This window comes from Salvelinus sp. IW2-2015, linkage group LG18 (assembly GCF_002910315.2).
Source record: "Salvelinus sp. IW2-2015 linkage group LG18, ASM291031v2, whole genome shotgun sequence".
Lineage (NCBI taxonomy): Eukaryota > Metazoa > Chordata > Actinopteri > Salmoniformes > Salmonidae > Salvelinus > Salvelinus sp. IW2-2015.
In genome coordinates this window covers 68,861,663-68,883,968 of record NC_036858.1, presented here as the reverse complement: position 1 = coordinate 68,883,968, position 22,306 = coordinate 68,861,663, and the positions used below count along the sequence as shown (strand labels likewise).

Here is a 22,306-nt window from a genome sequence, read left to right as displayed (position 1 = left end):
GACGAATACGTGGGTGTTTTACCTACCTAGTTGACTGATACGTGGGTGTTTTACCTACCTTAGTTGATTGATGTGGTTGTTTTACCTACCTTAGTTGACTGATACGTGGGTGTTTTACCTACCTTAGTTGATTTGATGTGGTTGTTTTACCTACCTTAGTTGACTGATACGTGGGTGTTTTACCTACCTTAGTTGAATGCACTGACTAAGTCACTCTGGATAAGTGTCTGCTAAATGTCCAAAATCTAAAAAAGAAAATGTAAATGACTAATTCCACTGTCTGTATTCAAATGCAAATAGTCTACTCATTTTGCTTTGATCAACATATCCTTGAGGAGATCTTTATTTACACAAGTGACATGTGTCAAGAAAAACAATTCAAATCTACAATTCCTAAATTGCAATATTAGATCTTACAATAAATAATTTTGTATAAGATGGAGAATTTGATCTCTTTACATTCTACCTCATACTGTATCTTAAACATCACTATACCGTCTTAGAACAGAAGGTTCTGGATAGAACCAAAAGGGGGTTCTATACTTGCTTCATATGGCACCCCTAAAATGTTCTATATAGAACCCAAGAGTTCTATATGGTACCAGTTGTGGTTCAGTGAAGAACCCCTAGGGTTCTGACCAAACAACCCTACAAGAGGGTTCTATATAGAACCTTTAGGGGTGCCACATATGAAGCAAGCATAGAACCCTTTATGGTCTATCCAGAACCTTTTTTTYTAAGAGTGTAGATTTGGTTCCGTTTTCACCAACCTATATGGAGCATGACATGGGATAGACTCATACAATATATTTAATTATTTAGTGTCACACGTGCAAAGTCAGTAGTTTTAACCCCACACAATTTAGGGAAATTAAACTTTCTATTATGCTCAGACTTAGTTTTGAATTGATTTGTAACAGAATGCCAATGTTCTCAGACCATGGATTTTGCTAACCATTTAACCATCAAATAAAAGGGAAAGGGGGATACCTAGTCAGTTGTACAACAATGCATTCAACTGAAATGTGTCTTCCGCATTTAACTCAACCCCTCTGAATCAGAGGTGCGGGGGGCTGCCATGTGTATTATACATGTATAATATCATTTTTTGTTTTAAAAATCATACATTTTCTTTACTGATTTAACCTCGTCTAAGTATTAGGAGAAAAATCTATTAATCCCAAAGCCACTCCTGAGAGGTAAACATTGTTCCTTAAAACACCATACAGGTGATTTATTCTGAGACCAAAAAACTAGAATACTGTACATACACTAGGTCACAAATAAAAGTATGTAGATGGGTACTATGTAACAAACTTTTTTTTAAATAAAATACATTTGTCAATTTGACTTAAATAATTTCAAACCAAATGGCTGGTTAAAAATACAGTATAAAAAATCTGTCTCATGAACTATGAGCTTTGGTGATAGTTTTGGGAACAGGAGACATTACATTATTTTGTCTCTCAACACAGACTGTCTGCAGATCAACAGCAGAGCTCCTTCCCGTGTATCTTGCAGCTTGTTGAGTGCAACAGCACTCCGACTACACAAGCACTTAGTGTACGGGAAGTCTGAATGTCTCACACGAGTGGAATGATTGTGCTTTGTCAATCGCCCTGCTAGCCTAGTCTCATACTATATGTGCTGTAGCAAACTCTATCATAACCATGAGCCATACTGTATAAGACTAAACTATTGGCTGACATGGTCCTCCAGAGGCTGGATATCATCATCACCTAGTCATCCTACTACAGGTTATTACACTCAGAGAGGAGTCTGAAAAGTGGTCACATCACCAGAGTTTCTTTGACCATGTCCTCATAACATCTACACAGCACTATTGCAGCTGTTGGTCCACGCAGGTTATTGAGAAGACATGTCATACTGCATGTCTGCAAATTAATATTTGCCTCCCACAGTGAGACTACTTGCAGCATAATTAATTAATTGATTTGAGACCCAACATGAAACATTTCAGAGAATACTATTTCATTATAATTACTGTATTTCAGTCCATTTTCATTCCAAGATACTAAGACAACAAAAATAGACATTTTGGTCTTGATTTCCAGGTATTGACACTACACAAGGTAAAGAGGGTATGGATTCACATTTGTTTGGTATGGTCATCTTGAGTTGATTTACATTTCCAGAAAGAACATGGAGGGTTTGAGGATTCACACTGGTTCAAAGACCTATCATTCTAATCAGACAGCCATTCTTGAAGTGGTTTAAGTATGCTTGCGAGTATAAAAGTAAGAAGGTTGAGGTCAACTGACGTATTCCTGTTAACATGGGGATACATGAAGATAAAACAACGCTGGGATTCTGTGGTGTGAACAAAAACACTGATAAACAGGTTTGATCAGTATGTACTGTATGTTGCCATCTCAATCACTTGAACCAGTTTCCTCACACAGAGCTAACACAATGCTAATAAAAAGGAAGATAAGGCAAAAAAAATACTTAAGTTGTTGTTCAATTAATGGAATGCTTAACATGTCAGGATATAGCAGGGACTCCAGCTTTGACAGTGATGAGATTTGATCTCAAAGGCAGTGTTAAAAAAAAGCTATTCTTCCAGTTGTAGTGACTTCAACAGCTGTCTGGGATGTACTGTTAGGAATGTCGATTTAAATAAAGAGAAAGTGCTCATGATTTAAACAGAACTACAAAAAGAGAGATTTAACATTCGGTATTCTTTGTAAATGGGGACGAACAACAATACATTGGATATTTACGGACAGTTTTACTTGTTGCTCAGTACTAATGACTTGCATGGTACTTAAATGGAGACTGAATATTCAGATGATAACAATTTGTGTAGTTTAGTGGCATCAGAGACAGTTCCTGTCAGCTTTTTATGTTAATATGAAAATTATTGCTAAGGAATACAGCATTTAACTGTTACTCAAACAAGTATTGAAATATATTTAATTCCCATCTCTTTGTTCTTAAAAATAGTGTTTTCACAGGAACCTAGGTAGACTAACCCCCATGTGAACTGATTTCGAGCCAAATGGTCATATTCCACATAAACCATAGCAGCTAATAATGCTGAATAGTCTTTATGTACAGTACTGGTACTAGTCCAGCTGCTGGTAAGGCTTGTCGTATAGTGGTAGAAGTAGAAGCTGACCAGGCCTAGTTTAGTGTTTCAGTGTTGAGACTAGGTTCTCCAGTGTTGTTGGTTGCACTGTTACAGATGTAGGATCTTAATTTGATCACCCTGTTGCAGAAGAACTGTCCTGCTGCAGCATTATTTTCCTGCTGTAGCAAACTGGCTCAAATTAAGATCCTACATTTGTAAATCTGTCAGTTGCGCCACATGTTGATGACTTCAATATTACCTCTCAGACATTGGACAGAACTCATCCTAAAATAAACACTGTTGTATCTGTCAATATAAAAACAAAATCAATACAATACAAAATAATTACCAGCATTAAATMAAAACGGAGAATAAAAGATCCACAGACAAAAGCAAATTAACATTTTAACGTAAGCATCATTTTGTAACTTAAGATGCCATGGTCCTAACCAGTATGTGCGYACAAAAATGTAAACATTTCTGCAACAACAAAAAATTAAATGTGTTCCTTCGTTGTTCAATCAACCTGATGCTATTGAAACACGTTTTTCCAATATTAAATTACCTATCAAAATATTACAGAATAAATAAAGTGTTCAGCAGCAGTGGCCTACATTCAGGTAAAAACCACAGGAGGGCAGTGGAATGCCCTGGAATGTCAAATAAGACTTGTTGATCCAACTCATAAACGTTACTTAGAGATTGGATCCTGGTAATAAGGCAGCTTATTTCTGCTATCACAATAATTTTTTCTCTAGTTCGAAGACGGAGGGGTGACTGGGGCCGCTCTGAATTCGACAGAGGGGCACGGTACAGTCACGTTTCTGCCCCTCCGTGTCCATATCCAGCAGAGAGCAGTCCATCTTGACCTCGGCGGAGGAGAGGACGATGTTGAGGCTCCTGGCGCTCTTCTCTCCAGAATAGTGGCCCAGGGAGTAGCTTTTGTTGCGGCCCCTCAGGAGACCCCATGAGTGGGGTTTGCCCCGGAGGGACAAAGGCCGGGACCTGGAGGTGACAGTCTCCCCACTAGCTGCTCTCTTAGGGGTGTCCTCCCTGTCAGAGTTCTTCTTCTGAGAGGTCGTGGTGGAAGACTGTCCCGATGAAGTTGTGCGAGAGCCGGATGTACCGTTAGCTGGGGACAGAAAGGAGAAACAGAGGCTGTTTCATTGTTCACGGATCATTTGTACAGTGGTGTCACCTCACAATCAAACACTACTGCATTAAATATATACAGTCTCTATGTGTCACCCACGGTCCTGATGTCACGTTCACTCACTGTCCTGAATGATGGCTGACTTCTTCCTCCGGAGGCGAGAGCCCATGCTTTGACTGTGAGTCTTCTCTAGGGCAGCAGGCTGGGGGAGGGGGGAGGCCGGAGTCCTGCGGCCGGGCGCCTCTGGAACCTGGGGCTGGGAGCCGCTGCTGGGCTGTGGCCTGGGGTGCGACAGGTTGACAGAGGCCACTTCCTTCACAGGGCTGGGCTCTGGCCCCTCCGAGGCTGACCGCAGGAGGCTCTTGGTGGAGTTATACACTGAGATGGAAGACATGGAGATGAGGTTGATGGGGCTTTGGGAGGCTGCCTCCTCCTTATGGGAAGAACGTCCACCAGGGAAGCGTGTGGCGCGCTGGAACAGACCCTCTTTCTTTTTCTTCTCCACGCTGGGCTGAGGCTCAGGGTCATCTGCCGGTGGGGCCTTGAGCACATCACGCAGGTCAAAGCCCAATGCCACCGAGGCCAGCATAGAGGCACAGCAGTAGAGTACGGTGTCTGTCCGGCGACGAGCGGAGGTCCTCTTCAGGCTGTTGGTGGGGGTGTGCTGGGGGGTGGTGCTGGTGGAGCTGGCTGAGGTGGTGCTGGAGTCCTCCAGGCTTTCCCCAGGGCAGCTTCCTGCCGTCCCCTCGCCCCCCTGCTGCTTCTCATCTTTCCACAGAGGTAGATCGATGTACACCTGATTGGGGAACTTCAGTTGCTTTGGTTTGGTGTTGTCCGATCCATCCGGCGAGCACATCTCTTCTTTACTGGTCCCTGAACATGAAGGACGAGGACAGAGACAGGCTGTTGACAGGAACTAAGAAATGGTCTTGTTGTGTTCAATCTGATTATATTAGAAGACACATTTCCCCTCACCTTGCTGCTCTGCAAACAACGCAGCCAACGGAACAGACTTCTGGGACTTCCCCAGACTGGTGGACCAGGGGTTGTTTCCATCAGACAGTGGCCTCACTCTGCTAGGACAAGTCAGTTTCATAAAACAACCCACACAGACACAATGAAGATGACAGAAGAAATAATGAACAGAGATGAAAAGAAACCCTAATGTCCTGTACCTTTCAGCACAATTTCCCCGCTCCTTGGTCTGAACGGAGCTCGGTCCCCACGTTCGCCCCTTCTTCTTAATCCCCTTCTTGACGTCATCAAACTCCTCCGGCTTGTAGATGGTGCTTCGTCCCCATGTCCTGTTGCTCTCGTCCAGAGTCACTGTGATGAAGGAGAGAACATCAGTCAACAACTGGCAGAGTACTCCAATACACCAGTGACAAATCTGAGTGTCCAGGCCAACAGCAGTTACAGTTCCAGCCAAATATATTGGCACCTTTGCACTTTCTTAAATAATTCCCTATTTCTTCTAGAATAAGTTGAAAATCCAATAACAAGGTGTGGTGACAAATACTTTTAAAATGAAACTTATTTTAGAAGAAATAGGGAATTATTTAAGAAAAGTACAAGGGTGCCAATATATTTTATACTTCAACCACTTGAGTAGCATTTAGAGGACTGGATGATTTGAGAAGATAACCTCCACCATCAACCGCAATGGGAAATATTCATATAATCACTGCAGCTGAACAGTGGTTAGGAAATCAAAAATACTCTGTATATAGATATGTGAACATTTCAAGAACACGTTGGGTTGCAAATGAAGAGAACACCTGTGATCAGGTGATTAACATTACAGGTTACAAATGACCTCGGATGCATCCCAACGTGTCCTTCATTTCAAAGCAAACCTATATTATTATTATTAGTAAAAACCCTGAAACATCCTGGGCTTTTCAGAGGATAAACCCAAGTACATTTTCTGAAATCAGAGATGATGATAGTCCATCAAATTTTCTTAGTAGCTAGAAGCACAGGCAACAGCTGCTAGTCTTGTTAGAACCCTAGCCGTTGAGAAACACGTTAGCCGGTGCACCCACAGCAGACAGAATGGCCACATTCCAACAATGCCAGTTGCTTGCCTTTCTTCCTAACCCCAGTAGAGGACTGGCACTTGCTGGTGATATCCACATCTTGGTGATACACATACATACTGTCCCTTCGGATATTGTCAATTCGGGCGCACACTAGAGGGAGAAAACATTCATGCAGAACCAGAATAGAGGTTAGAGAGGGAAGCTTACCCAGTCATAACAGCTACAGTGCCTTCAGAATGTATTCACACCCCTTGAATTTTACCACAGTCTGAATATAACATGTATAAAATTAAGATTGTGTCACTGGCCTACACACAATACACAATAATCCCAAAGTGTAATTATGTTTTTAGAAATGTTTACAAACTAATAAAAAAGTAAAAGCTGAAATGTCTTGAGTCAAGCAAGTATTCAACCCCTTTGTTATGGCAAGCATAAATAAGTTCATGAGTAAAAATGAGCTTAAAGTCACAAAATAAGTTGCATGGACTCACTCTGTGCACACTAATAGTATTTAACATGCTTTTGGAATGACTACCTCATCTCTGTACCCCACACATGAAATTATCTGTAAGGTCACTCAGTCGAGCAGTGAATTTCAAACACAGATTCAACCACAAACACAAGGGAGGTTTTCCAATGCCTCGCAAAGAAGGGCACCTATTGGTAGATTGGTACAAATAAAAAAACAGACATTGAATATTCCTTTGAGCATGGTGAAGTTATTAATTACATTTTGGATGGCGTATCAATGCACCCAGTCACTACAAAAATACAGGCGTCCTTCCTAACTCAGTTGCCGGAGAGGAAGGAAACCGCTCAGGGATTTCACCATAAGGTCAATTGTGACTTTAAAACAGTTACAGAGTTTAATGGCTGTGACATGAGAAAACTGAGGATGGATCAACAACATTGTAGTTACTCCACAATACTAACCTAAATGACAGAGTGAAAAGAAGAAAGCCTGTAAATAATACAAATATTCCAAAACATGCATCCCGTTTGCAATAAGGCGCTAAAGTAAAACTGCTACATGTGCTTTATTTGACAAAGAATTTATCTAAATACAAAGTGTTATGTTTGGGGCAAATCCAACACATAACTGAGTACCACTCTCCATATTTTCAAGCATGGTGGTGGCTGCATCATGTTATGGGTAAAAATAATAATACTTTTTTTATGTAGTGTATATAAGTATGTGGACACCTGCTCGTTGAACATCTCATTCCAAAATCATGGGCATTAATATGGAGTTGGTCCTCCCTTTGCCGCTATAACAGCCTCCACTCTTCTGGGAAAGGTGAAGCTCCCTTTTTTTTTCTTCAATTATAAATTATTTTTTTTACCCCCTTTTCTCCCCAATTTTCGTGGTATCCAATCGCTAGTAATTACTATCTTGTCTCATCGCTACAACTCCCGTACGGGCTCGGGAGAGACGAAGGTCGAAGGTCATGCGTCCTCCGAAGCACAACCCAACCAAGCCGCACTGCTTCTTAACACAGCGCGCCTCCAACCCGGAAGCCAGCCGCACCAATGTGTCGGAGGAAACACCGTGCACCTGGCTTCCTTGGTTAGCGCGCACTGCGCCCGGCCCGCCACAGGAGTCGCTGGWGCGCGATGAGACAAGGATATCCCTACCGGCCAAACCCTCCCTAACCCGGACGACGCTAGGCCAATTGTGCGTCGCCCCACGGACCCCCCGGTCGCGGCCGGCTGCGACAGAGCCTGGGCGCGAGCCCAGAGACTCTGGTGGCACAGCTAGCGCTGCGATGCAGTGCCCTTGACCACTGCGCCACCCGGGAGGCTGAGTTGAAGCTCCCGACGAACAGTTCTTGTGCTGACGCAGTTTGGAACTCGGTAGTGAGGGTTGCAACCGAGGACAKACAATTTTTATGCGCTTCAGCGGTCCCATTCTGTCAGCTTGTGTGGCCTAACACTTCGCGGCTGAGCAGTTGCTGCTCCTAGACGTTTCCACTTCACAATAACAGCACTTACAGTTGACCGGGGCAGCTCTAGCCGGGCAGAAATTTGACAAACTGACTTGTTGGAAAGGTGGCATCCTATGACGGTGCCATGTTGAAAGTCACTGAGCTCTTCAGTAAGGCCATTCTATTGCCAATGTTTGTCTATGCAGATTGCATGGCTGTGTGCTCGATTTGATACACCTGTCAGCATCGGGTGTGGCTGAAATAGCCGAATCCATTCATTTGAAAGGGTGTCCAGATACTTTTGTATATATAATGTAGTACTTTTCAAAGAATCTCTAAGCGTTTCAAATCACAAAAAAAGATAATTTAGAAAAACAACACCACAACATCATGACAGTCATTGTGTGGTCATCGGAGGGAGGTAGGCAGGAAGTGCGCTGTCATCAAGATGTCTCTGGCTTTTCTGTAGTAGAACTGAGATTAAGTTTGGACTCCGTAGTAGATAGCTAGCTAGCTACTCGTTCACTACAACCAAAATTAAGCACCCACTTGGATGCTGCTACGGCAGTTACGTGGCCCCAGAAAGTACACCACCTTTCAATAATAAATCAATATTATATACCATTTTCAAAATACAGGGTATGCTTTTTTTTGATAAAAATAAACGGAATCGAGCTAAGCACAGGGAAAATCCAAGAGGAAACCTGGTTCAGTCTGCTTTCCAACTAAGGTTGACCCCAATTAGTCGAATGATTGATTGTTAGGCCGTAACAATGCCGAGTGCTCTGTATAACTCCGCATGATTGGTTGACGGTAGGTGGGGGCAGTACATCCTGTATAAACACAAACTCACTTCCTTGACAACAGCTCTGCACTGCTCCATGAAGCGCAAGAAGTATGAATGCCCTGCCTTCTACTGAGGTCGTATCCCTGTAAATGCTGCATGGCCAATGCAGACGTCGGATTGASCATGCGACCAGATGCACAATGCACTTCTCTCTCCAGAATGCGCTCTCTCCTGACGATTTGTGCACATTCAGTTTCATAACTTCATTGTGTGAATTGTTTGCATTTGATTGTTAGTGTATATCAATTCCCCATTACATAATCACCAGCCGTACATTTACAGTTAATTCCTATCATTTCTAATCTACAATGTTTGTTACTTTGTAAGTCGCTCTGGATAAGAGCGTCTGCTAAATGACTTAAATGTAAATGTAAATGTTAAGGTAATTTATTTTAATGCATTCAATATTATTATTCCAGTCTTCCTGTTCCCATTGTTTGAGTGGACACATTGAAGCTATTCTACACTTGTGAGAAACAAGTTTTTGTTTTGTTTTGTCAATTTAGTCATTGTCTTTTGTTTGGAGCACTCCTGTCAATGTTGAGTAACGACGCACACGCATAGATAAATCACCGATCACCGATCATCGCACCGATAAATCCACTATAATTGAGAATTTCAATAAGCATTTCTCTACGGCTGGCCATGCTTTCCACCTGGCTACCCCTACCCCGGTCAACTGCCCGGCACCCTCCACAGCAACCCGCCAAAGCCCCCACCATTTCTCCTTCACCCAAATCCAGATAGCTGATGTTCTGAAAGAGCTGCAAAATCTGGACCCCTACAAATCAGCCGGGCTAGAGAATCTGGACCCTCTCTTTCTAAAATGATCCGCCAAAATTGTTGCAACCCCAATTACTAGCCTGTTCAACCTCTCTTTCGTATCGTCTGAGATTCCCACAGTTTGAAAAGCTTCCACGGTCATCCCCCTCTTCAAAAGGGGTGACACTCTAGACCCAAACTGCTACAGACCTATATCTATCCTACCCTGTCTTTCTAAGGTCTTCGAAAGCCAAGTTAACAAACAGATCACCAACCATTTCGAATCCCACCGTACCTTCTCCGCTATGCAATCTGGTTTCAGAGCTGGTCATGGGTGCTCCTCAGCCACGCTCAAGGTCCTAAACGACATCATAACCGCCATCGATAAGAGACATTACCACRCAGCCGTATTCATCGACCTGACCAAGGCTTTCGACTCTGTCAATCACCACGTTCTTATTGGCAGACTCGACAGCCTTGGTTTCTCAAATGATTGCCTCGCCTGGTTTACCAACTACTTCTCTGATAGAGTTCAGTGTGTCAAATCGGAGGGCCTGTTGTCCAGACCTCTGGCAGTCTCTATGGGGGTGCCACAGGGTTCAATCCTCGGGCCGACTCTCTTCTCTGTATACATCAATGATGTTGCTCTTGCTGCTGGTGATTCTCTGATACACCTCTACGCAGACGACACCATTCTGTATACTTCTGGCCCCTCTTTGGACACTGTSTTAACTAACCWCCAGACGAGCTTCAATACCATACAACTCTCCTTCCGTGGCCTCCAACTGCTCTTAAACGCAAGTAAAACTAAATGCATGCTATTCAACCGATCACTGCCCGCACCTGCTCGCCCGTCCAGCATCACTACTCTGGACGGCTCTGACTTACGTGGACAACTACAAATACCTAGGTGTCTGGTTAGACTGTAAACTCTCCTTCCAGACTCACATTAAGCATCTCCAATCCAAAATGAAATCTAGAATCGGCTTCCTATATCGCAACAAAGCATCCTTCACTCATGCTGCCAAACATACCCTCGTAAAACTGACCATCCTACCGATCCTCGACTTCGGTGATGTCATCTATAAAATAGCCTCCAACAGTCTACTCAACACACTGGATGCAGTCTATCACAGTGCCATCCGTTTTGTCACCAAAGCCCCATTGCCCCCTGTACGCTCTCGTTGGCTGGACCTCGCTTCATACTCGTCGCCAAACCCACTGGCTACAGGTTATCTACAAGTCTCTGCCAGGTAAAGCCCCGCCTTATCTCAGCTCACTGGTCACCATAGCAGCACCCACTCGTAGCACGCGCTCCAGCAGGTATATCTCACTGGTCATCCCCAAAGCCAATTCCTCCTTTGGTCGTCTTTCCTTCCAGTTCTCTGCTGCCAATGACTGGAATGAACCGCAAAAATCTCTGAAGCTGGAAACACTTATCTCCCTCACTAGCTTTAAGCACCAGCTGTCAGAGCAGCTCACAGATTACTGCACCTGTACATAGCCCATCTATAATTTATCCCAAACAACTACCTCTTCCCCTACTGTATTTATTTATTTTGCTTCTTTGCACCCCATTATTTCTATTTCTACTTTGCACATTCTTCCACTGCAAATCTACCATTCCAGTGTTTTACTTGCTATATTGTATTTACATGGCCTTTTTTTGCCTTTACCTCCCTTATCTCACCTCATTTGCTCACATTGTATATATACTTATTTTTCTACTGTATTATTGACTGTGTGTTTTGTTTATTCCATGTGTAACTCTGTGTTGTTGTATGTGTCGAATTGCTATGCTTTATCTTGGCCAGGTCGCAGTTGTAAATGAGAACTTGTTCTCAACTAGCCTACCTGGTTAAATAAAGGTGAAAAAAATATATACAAAAAATAGAGGTAGGCCTATAGTCTACCTGACAAATCTTTCCAGCTCTCTCCCTTTCGATAACCACTCATCCAGTGGAAACGTCATAAAATAGGCCTACGTGATTATTTCTTTACAGTGCTTGACTTGGACTGAAATAGGTTCCGGTACTCATTTTGGGTGCTGGTACTGTTTCTATTCAGGCGCAGGATTTAATATTCTATAAAGAGGAACAGGAGCTAAAGGAGTAGAACATTTGAGGTGCTGGTACTCAGCTCCGGTGAGCTCCTGCCCAAGTCAAGCCCTGCTTCTTATCCCTTGCGCAAATAGCCTACAGCTGTTTCTGTCCCGAGCTCACTGGCCTGGGGAAACTCTTAGGGCCCCGAATATTTTATACAATGTTGCAAGTTTGTTAGCTCAAGCATCTGGCTGGACCAAGTTGATTAGTTGATACATTGTTTCAAGTTCGTTGCAGAAAGGCCATGTGTAGCCAAAGTGATTTATAGGATATTTATCAGGATATTTTCTACCTGCAGGCTGCAATGTTTTTATTTGTTGGCTTTATGTAGGCTACTTTTACATAGTTTGCAATGGCAATAGAAGTAAATTTTTAGGTTTGTATCATGTTCATTTAAGTTTGGATAGAATCTTGATTAACCACATGACAATGATTTTGAGATATGAAGACGTTATTATAAATTAAAATGAAACTTTCACGAAAATGTGCATATGAATACCATAACTGGTATGCAAATCGGTAGAAATGGTAAGAAAAATTCAACATTCAACATGAGAAAGGTTGCCGACTCCTCGTGTAGCCTATTACTGGCAACTTCAGGAGAGTAATGGCAGAATCTGTGAAAGCAAGCAGGAGCGGTAGGAGAATAGTTGGGTCAGGTTAAGTTTTTTTCCCTTCTGGTTATCTAGCTGTCTGGCGCCCTCGTGAGGCATCAAACCATAAGCTCAAAGCATCAGACAAACTCGATGCTTATAGTTGATTTTAATAATACACATAGGGTGTGTCTATATATGGAAAAATACACGTATAAAAATGTAAACCAATCAATTGGTTTAAAGAACAGACAACATTTGTTCGACCAATATTTTTGGGGGACGGGGACAGCCCTATTTCCAACAGACACTTGGAGACAAATTCACCTTTCAGCAGGACATTAACCTAAAACACAAGGCTAAATATACACTGGAGTTGCTTACCAAGATGACATTGAATGTTCCTGAGTGGCCTAGATAGTTTTGACTTAAAATCGGCTTGAAAATCTATGGCAAGACTTGATAATGGCTGTCTAGCAATGATCAACAACCAACTTTTTAAAGAATAATGTGCAAATATTGTACAATCCAGGTGTGTAAAGCTCTTAGAAACTTACCCAGAAAGACTCACAGCTGTAATTGCTGCCACAGGTGATTCTAACATGTATTGACTCAAGGGTGTGTATACTTATGTAAATTAGATATTTAATTTAATACATTTGCAAACATTTTTAAAAACATGTTTTTACTTTGTCATGATGGGGTATCGTGTGTAGATGGGAAAAATAATCTATTTAATTCATTTTGAATTCAGGCTGTAACAAAACAAAAAAACGGAATAAATCAAGGGGTATGAATACTTTCTGAAGGCACTGGATGCCATGATAAGGCACACGTACAAAGCTTTGTTTCACAGCACACTTAAGCACATACTTTATTTGATACTTATGTATCTGACCCAGGTCTGTCGTGTTGCAGTATGTTGGATTGTCTGAGGTGTACTTACACTGGATGGCCCGGAGGCGGGGTATGAGTGTGGGGCTGCTGGGGGGGCTGGTGTTCAGACTCCTACTGTCCATGGAGGGTGACGCCTGCACCGTGATCTTGTGCTGGAAATCTAGAAAACAGAGACACAGGTAAGGGTGGTCGGTCACTTTGACCATTGGTGTAATCTCTCGTTGACAGACTACGTAACATAAAAAGGTATTGTAACGTCTGTCAAAAGACTGGGATGCAACGACCAATGAGCGAAAGTAGTTCCGCTTTGACTAGTCTTAGTCAAAGCTAGTATGCTGTCTAGTTAATATGCTGTCCTACATGATGTCTTGTCAGTATGCTGTCCTCCATTATGTCTTGTCAGTATGCTGTCCTCCATTATGTCTTGTCAGTATGCTGTCCTCCATTATGTCTTGGCAGTATGCTGTCCTGCATTATGTCTTGTCAGTATGCTGTCGCTGCATGATGTCTTGTCAGTATGCTGTCCTCCATGATGTCTTGTCAGTATGCTGTCCTCGATCGATGTCCTTTGTCAAGTAGCTGTCTCCATATGTCTTGTCAGTATGCTGTCCCTCCATGATGTCTTGTCAGTATGCTGTCCTCCATGATGTCTTGTCAGTATGCTGTCCTCCATTATGTCTTGTCAGTTATGCTGTCCTCCATGATGTCTTGTCAGTATGCTGTCCTCCATGATGTCTTGTCAGTATGCTGTCCTCCATGATGTCTTGTCAGTATGCTGTCCTCCATTATGTCTTGTCAGTATGCTGTCCTCCATATGTCTTGTCAGTATGCTGTCCTCCATTATGTCTGTCAGTATGCTGTCCTCCATTATGTCTTGTCAGTATGCTGTCCTCCATTATGTCTTGTCAGTATTGCTTCCTCCATTATGTCTTGTCAGTATGCTGTCCTCCATGTATGTCTTGTCAGTATGCTGTCCTCCATTATGTCTTCTGCAGTATGCTGTCCTCCATTATGTCTTGTCAGTAATGCTGTCCTCCATTATCTTGTCAGTTGCTGTCCTCCATTATGTCTTGTCAGTATGCTGTCCTCCTTATGTCTGTCAGTATGCTGTCCTCCATTATGTCTTGTCAGTATGCTGTCCTCCATTATGTCTGTCAGTATCTGTCCTCCAATGTCTATGTCAGTATGCTGTCCTCATTTATGTCTGTCAGTATGCTGTCCTCCATTTATGTTCTTGTCAGTATGCTGTCCTCCATAATGTCTTGTCAGTATGCTGTCCTCCATATGTCTTGTCAGTATGCTTCCTCCATGATGTCTTTCAGTATGCTGTCCTCCATGATGTCTTGTCAGTATGCTGTCCTCCATGATGTCTTGTCAGTATGCTGTCCTCCATGATGTCTTGTCAGTATGCTGTCCTCCAATGATGTCTTGTCAGTATGCTGTCCTCCATTATGTCTTGTCAGTTGCTGTCCTCCATATGTCTTGTCAGTATGCTGTCCCTCCATTATGTTCTTGTCAGTATGCTGTCCTCCATTATGTCTTGTCAGTATGCTGTCCTCCATGATGTCTGTCAGTATGCTGTCCTCGCATTATGTCTTGTTCAGTATGCCTGTCCTCCCATTACTGTCTTGTCCAGTATGCTGTCCTCCATTATGTCTTGTCAGTATCCTCGTCCTCCATGATGTCTTGTCAGTATGCTGTCCTCCATGATGTCTTGTTAGTATGCTGTCATACGTCTATGATAGATTCTAACAGAGCTTCTAAATAAAGATAGGTGTAAATCTATTGAACTTTTTGTCAACTCGAAGGTAACACTGACTTTGACAAAGACAGACTATCAGCCAACCCGACAAGACAGAAAGAGAGTCAGAAACAGACAGACAGAAGCACCCACCTGAGGGCAGGCTGATGCGGTTGCCGTCCTTGAGTTTGAGGCGGCTGCGTTTGAACTTGCCCTTCCTCTTCTTGACGTTGGGCTTGTCCTTGTTGAGCTGAAAGATGAGGATGTTGAGTTCCCTCTCCAACACGTTGATCTCTCGCTCCGCCAGCTGCTGCTCCCTCCTCTTCAGCAGCTCCTCGTGGGACTTCTGCTGCAGCGCCGCATGCGTCAGCTCCTCCTCCCGTGAACGCAGCTCCTACAGGAACACATGGAGGGTCAGACGAATAGATGGACAACTCTGTATGATAAGGGCCGCGTTCCTCTGCCCAGGCGTTGCTGACGCATGCCAGATCTTACAACGCCTGGATAGGTATTTTACGTATCAGGCAGGGGTGCCCGCCCCTGCTATACAATAGTAGGGGAAACACTACCATAATGATCCACACACAGGTTCCAGGCAGTGCATTATTTCCTTAGCCCTTCTGTCTGTCATTTCTACTAAAAATAACTTGCATACCTTCATTGTTCACGCATTTTATCAGATTGAACTCTGTAAATGATAAGAAACAAAGTTCTCTGCAAACACAGCAGTGATCAGTGCTCTTCCCCCCCAACCTTCACAATCAGTGAACTTACTCTGGTTGGTAGAAAAACAAAGCATTAGCTTTAAGCTAGAGTGGCCTGTGACCCTCAGCCACTCAGTCCACAGAGCTGTCCCAGGCCCTCTGTCTGCAGTAACAGCAAGGTGGGCCCATTGTAGTGCTGCATGGCCCTGAAGCATAGCCCTTACTGAAGGAAAGCTCCTTTAAGAGAGGATGGCCAGCACTGACAAGTTGTAAATCTCAACTGGCTTTATGGAGCTTTGCAGAAATGTTGTGGTGCTCGGGGAGAGGATGACTAAGCCAAAGATCACAAGCTAAAGGGGGCCCTCAGTTTCTGAGGCACATCCACAGAGATGTAGAGAGTCCTTTGACTGATTGGGTAAGAGGCTTCCATCGCTTGATCGTCAACTAGGTTGTGAATGAGTAGGGTTGACAAAATCACTTGAACTATTACGTAGAGCAGCATTTGGATTTTGTTTTGGTTCCTCTCAGAAAACATAATAATCCTTAAATGAATGACTTCTGCAAAGCAGCTTTACAAACCCACTGGAGTGAAATGAGATATGTTGTGTAACAACGTTGCAACTTGTGAGGTAGAAAAAATATACAATAATTTCATAGTTAAAAACAACAGAAAAACAATAGCCCTATATCTGGACTCAAAACTTCACTTTGTATTTACAGAAGAAATAAGTTTTGCAAAATGGTGCATGAAGCAAGCTGAACCTCACTTTACCTACAGGCCTAGGGTCAGACTTCAGCCCCTCAGAAATATAGCATGAGCAAGCTGAAACCTCACTTACCTACAGGCCTTGGGTCAGACTTCAGCCCCTCAGAAATATACATGAAGCAAGTGAACCTCACTTTACCTAGGCCTAGGGTTGATTCAGTCCACTCAGAAATATACTGAAGCAAGCTGAACCTCACTTTACCTACAGGCCTAGGTTAGACTTCAGCCACTCAGAAATATACATGAAGCAAGCTGAACCTCACTTTACTACAGGCCTAGGGTTAGACTTCAGCCCCTCAGAAATATACATGAAGCAAGCTGAACCTCACTTTACCTACAGGCCTAGGGTCAGACTTCAGCCCTCAGAAATATACATGAAGCAAGCTGAACCTCACTTACCTACAGCCTAGGTCAGAACTTCAGCCCTCAGAAATATACATGAAGCAAGCTGAACCTCACTTTACCTACAGCCTAGGTCAGACTTCAGCCCCTCAGAAATATACATGAAGCAAGCTGAACCTCACTTTACCTACAGGCCTAGGGTCAGACTTCAGCCCTCAGAAATATTCATGAAGCAAGCTGAACCTCACTTTACCTACAGGCTAGGGTCAGACTTCAGCCCCTCAGAAATATACATGAAGCAGACTGAACCGCACTTTACCTACAGGCTCAGGGTCAGACTTAGCCCTCAAAATATAATGGAGCAAGCTGAACCTCACTTTACCCTACAGGCCTAGGGTCAGATTCAGCCCCTCAGAAATAAACATGAGCAAGCTGAACCTACTTACCTACAGGCCTAGGGTTAGACTTCAGCCACTCAGAAATATACATGAAGCAAGCTGAACCTCACTTTACCTACAGGCCTAGGGTCAGACTTCAGCCCCTCAGAAATATACATGAAGCAAGCTGAACCTCACTTTACCTACAGGCCTAGGGTCAGACTTCAGCCCCTCAAAAATAACATGAAGCAAGCTGAACCTCACTTACCTACAGGCCTAGGGTCAGACTAAGCCCTCAAAAATATACATGAAGCAAGCTGAACCTCACTTTACCTACAGGCCTGGGTCAGACTTCAGCCCTCAGAAATATACACGAAGCAAGCTGAACCTCATTTACCTACAGGCCTAGGGTCAGACTTAAAGCCCTCTAAAAATATACATGGAGCAAGCTGAACCTCACTTTACCTACAGGCCTAGGGTCAACTTCAGCCCCTCAGAAATATACACGAAGCAAGCTGAACTCACTTTACCACAGGCTAGGTCGGACTAAAGCCCCTCAAAATATACATGAGCAGCTGACCTACTTTACCTACAGGCCTAGGGTCAGACTTCAGCCCTCAGAAATATACACGAAGCAAGCTTGACCTCACTTTACCTACAGCCTAGGGTCAGACTCAGCCCCTCAGAAATATACATGGAGCAAGCTGAACCTCACTTTACCTACAGGCCTAGGGTCAGACTTCAGCCCCTCAGAAATATACCATGGAGCAAGCTGAACCTCACTTTACTACAGCCTAGGGTCAGACTTCAGCCCTCAGAAATATACACGAAGCAAGCTGAACCTCACTTTACCTACAGGCCTAGGGTCAGACTTCAGCCCCTCAAAAATACATATGGATAAGTGTTTCAGATCATATGCAACCCCTAACTATGAAATGTAGAAACTCACACTCAGTAGGAACAGTGTGTGACTATCTGTGCTTCCGTTACATCGTTATCCTTTTAGAGGTAATTAAATGAACCAGTGTCATATGGGGAAACAACATGAAGAATTGACATACTAGACAATCCCTGAGAGAGCTTTGGTATATTGCACCATTTGCCAAGTTTGATGCTTAACGATTCAGCTGAAGTTGCAGGAAAGGGCATTCTCAATACAGCAATTACAAATCCCATTTGATTTAACGAGGAGGGACTAAGGAAAGCAGSTTATTGCATTACCAAGGGGAAATACTTAAAACCATCAACGCTAATAGCTTGTTTTGTTAAAGATACGATTAGCTCGCCTACAGAAAGTAACCAATTAAAATCAAAGCCGATCAAAGCACTCCCTTAACTACAGGTTTATTGCATCGCTGCCTTCCACGTGCTTCTAACCTTGTACTTTACACAGTGGAAAGGTCTTGGTCACATTGGGTTCATATTGGAGGTTTACCTATACAATGTATCTACTTAATGAGTCACAAAGGATGAGTCTAAGTTATGAACAGGACAAATGTACTTAAGGAACATAAAAAATACATTGTACAATTTCTCTCAATGTGTCCTGACTACTGAAAATGCCATGTGAATGGTGAGAGGCGCTGTTTGGGAATACATCCCCCCTACGCTGATCAACTGAACAAAGACATACAGGGAGAGAGGTGACATTTGCAGCAACAAGATTTGAACGTTTAGTCCATAATGTTGTTTGATCRGTGGTTAGGCTATTAGCTGGCCAAAAGTAGGTTACATGAAAAGTGCAATACTGTAAATATAACTGTGTTTTCAGTGAATTTATGTAAACCACGAAACTTATCTGTATTTCCTGCAGTGCAGGAAAATTCTCAGCAACAAACGAGTGATCAAATTAAGATCCTACATCTGTACCTTCTCTTTTGTCCTGAGCTCATCAAACATCTCCTGGATCTCCACCCTCCAGTTCTCCTGCATGGAGTGGAAGGAGTCCTGGGGCATGGTGGCCATCACGGCTTCCTCTATGGCTGTTAGCTGCTCCAGGATGGAGGCAAACGACGGCCGGATGTGGGGGTCCTGCTCCCAGCACTCTGAGATACACAACAAGGTGGAACCAAGACAGATCAATGTTCTGGAACTTTGACAAGTAAATTAACACCATTATCTAGTTGTGTGACACTGACACACACACACACACACACACACACACACACACACACACACACACACACACACACACACACACACACACACACACACACACACACACACACACACACGTTCTTGAACAACAATATATCATCCAATGAATGCAGCTACTTCAGGCAACATTAATTGTTCTTGAAAAGTGGGTTGAGGAATGGCAACAGCAGATGGATGGTCTGACTTGGTGACTGCACCTTCCATGAGCTTGGAGAAGGGTTCTGGGCAGGTGGATGGAATAGGGAGGGTTAACTTGTTGACAGCCACACCATAGGCCACAGCCAGCCCATCAATCCCACGGTAAGGCACCTCTCCTGTCAGCAGCTCCCATAAAAGAACACCATAACTAGAAGAGAACACAGATATAGTGAGTACAATGTCCAAACAACAGTGTTATTACAGCACTATTATAGTGCTGGGGGGAAAAAACTATAGATACATATCAGGATATTATGTTTGACAAAAAAATGTGATAGTTTTGACAATATCATTTTTGCATTAGTTGGCTGTACCTGCACCAAAACTCCAGTATTTTCCTTCATTGCTTATTCTCCATCTATTTTTAAATAGTGAGCCAATTTGTTTTCAGCACTTTAATTTCCATGACTAATAAAAACTAATTTAGTCATGACTCTTGTCCTTCTGCAGCAGACATATAGTGAACAATATGTTTGGAAAATTACAATAAAATCACAGTATCGAATCGCAATACATATATAATTGTGAGAATTGCAATACATATCATATCGGCACCTAAGTATGGTGATAGTATGGTGAGGTCCTTAAGTACGGTGATAGTATAGTATGGTGATAGTATAGTATGGTGAGGTCCTTAAGTACGGTGATAGTATAGTATGGTGATAGTATAGTATAGTGAGGTCCTTAAGTATGGTGATAGTATAGTATGGGGATAGTATAGTATGGTGATATTATTGAATGGTGATATTATTGAATGGTGAAAGTATTGAATGGTGATAGTATAGTATGGTGGGGTCCTTAAGTATGGTGATAGTATAGTATGGCGATAGTATAGCATGGTGACAGTATAGCATGGTGACAGTATAGCATGGTGATAGTATAGCATGGTGATATTATAGCATGGTGATATTATAGCATGGTGATAGTAAGGCTGGGCAGTTTACGATATACCGGTATTGATGCAGGGACCGGTTTGGTTTTTACTTTACCTTCTATACCGGTATTTGAATGTTTGATTTGTTAAATGTGAAATGCCATGTGTAATGTCAATTTTTATAGTTTACTTCGCTACTTGAGTCATCTCTCTCCGCGCCACTTTCCACACAGACCTAGCCACGCCCCCTGTCACTCAAGAAGCGCATTTGATGTTCCTCAACCACGAGACACTTGCCTTCAGTCTGCATGGCCAATGCAGCACAGTCAACAATGTTGACGACAACAATGCTGTTTTCACTTTGCTTCTTAATATAAATCCACTAGCGTTCTATWAGGAGACTATTAGTTTGTGTTTCTTACATCAGCTAGTTTATATTTTCTTAGCAAGTTGCCCTAAATCTTGAGAGATGCTAATTGTTAGCCGCTAATGCTAATAGCTAGCTAATAAATGTACTGAGTAAGAGCAAACGTAGCTAGCTAATACTGCCTGATAATACCAGCGATGGTGTAGACCTAAATCAGCATGTGGTTGTGCAACAGTATCTTCTAAATCAAAAAGGAATATGCAAAACAAGAATATGTTAGCTACATGAAGTAGCTAAGAGAAAACATCAATGTAGCCAAAGCTTATAGGGTCCCCTAGGAAACAATCAACACTTTAGTTCCTACCCTGTCACAATAACTCCTCCCTGGCATTTTAATTTGTTGTCATCTCAAACAACACTGTAWTCAAAGTGCCCACTATTATATTCTAAATATAGAATTAGAAGTCATTCTATTTCTATGATTCCAACAGTTTTGCTCTAATTCGCAAAGTAAAATCGCAATTGCAACATTTAGTTAAAAATAAATCCTAGATTATTTGCCCATATCGTGCAGCCCTACGTGGCAGTGTGGAAATGATCTCAATTGAGCAGTGGTGTGAAGTACTTAAGTAAAAATACTTTCAAAGTACTACTTAAGTAAAAATACTTTCAAGTACTACTTCAGTCGCTTTTTTTTGGTACCTGTACTTTACAATTATTATTTTAGACAACTTTTACTTCACTACATTCCTAAAGAAAATTCTGTACTTTTTACTCCATACATTTTCCGACACCTAAAAGTACTCGTTATATTTTGAATGCTTAGCAGGACAGGAAAATGGTCCAATTCACACACTTGTCAAGCTACTTGTCATCTACTGCCTCGGATCTGGGGGACTCAAACACAAATGCTTTGTTTGTAAATTATATCTGAGTGTTGGAGTGTGCCCCTGGCTATCCGTAAAATGAAATTATTTATACTTTTACTTTTGATACTTAAGTACATTTTATCAATTACATTTACTTTTGATACTTAAGTATATTTAAAACCAAATACTTTTACTTTTACTTGAGTAATTTTCTATTAACGTATCTTTACTTTTACTCAAGTATGACAATTGGGTACTTTTTCCACCACTGCAATTGATTGCAGAAAATGCAGAAATGATAAAAGTGCTGAAATCTTTTATTATTCAAAAACAAAAAATACCGTCATTTTTTTWTTTTTATATATCGTGATATAATATTTTGGCCATATCGCCCAGCCCTAGGTGATAGTACAGCATGGTGATAGTACACCATTGTGATAGTACAGTGATAGTATAGTATACATTCCCACTATTATAACACATGATAACACTC

General features: G+C 42.4%; 1 protein-coding gene across 2 annotated transcripts in view; it reads right to left on the bottom strand.

Moving 5' to 3' along the window:
- Positions 1 to 327: 327 nt before the first annotated feature.
- LOC111977894 (mitogen-activated protein kinase kinase kinase 21) overlaps positions 328 to 22,306 on the bottom strand; it is a 33,885-nt gene continuing 11,906 nt past the window's right edge. Inside the window, exons 3-10 of one of the 2 annotated variants that reach the window (XM_024007672.2) lie at positions 19,703 to 19,851; positions 19,218 to 19,393; positions 15,313 to 15,553; positions 13,468 to 13,578; positions 5,423 to 5,573; positions 5,223 to 5,320; positions 4,371 to 5,120; positions 328 to 4,226 (exon numbers count right to left, since the gene is read on the bottom strand). In XM_024007672.2, the coding sequence (XP_023863440.1) occupies positions 3,832 to 4,226; positions 4,371 to 5,120; positions 5,223 to 5,320; positions 5,423 to 5,573; positions 13,468 to 13,578; positions 15,313 to 15,553; positions 19,218 to 19,393; positions 19,703 to 19,851 (2,071 nt within the window). In that variant the 3' untranslated portion in view covers positions 328 to 3,831. Of the gene's footprint in view, positions 4,227 to 4,370; positions 5,151 to 5,222; positions 5,321 to 5,422; positions 5,574 to 13,467; positions 13,579 to 15,312; positions 15,554 to 19,217; positions 19,394 to 19,702; positions 19,852 to 22,306 lie in introns of both variants that reach the window. The other variant, XM_024007671.2, reaches the window with a different exon arrangement.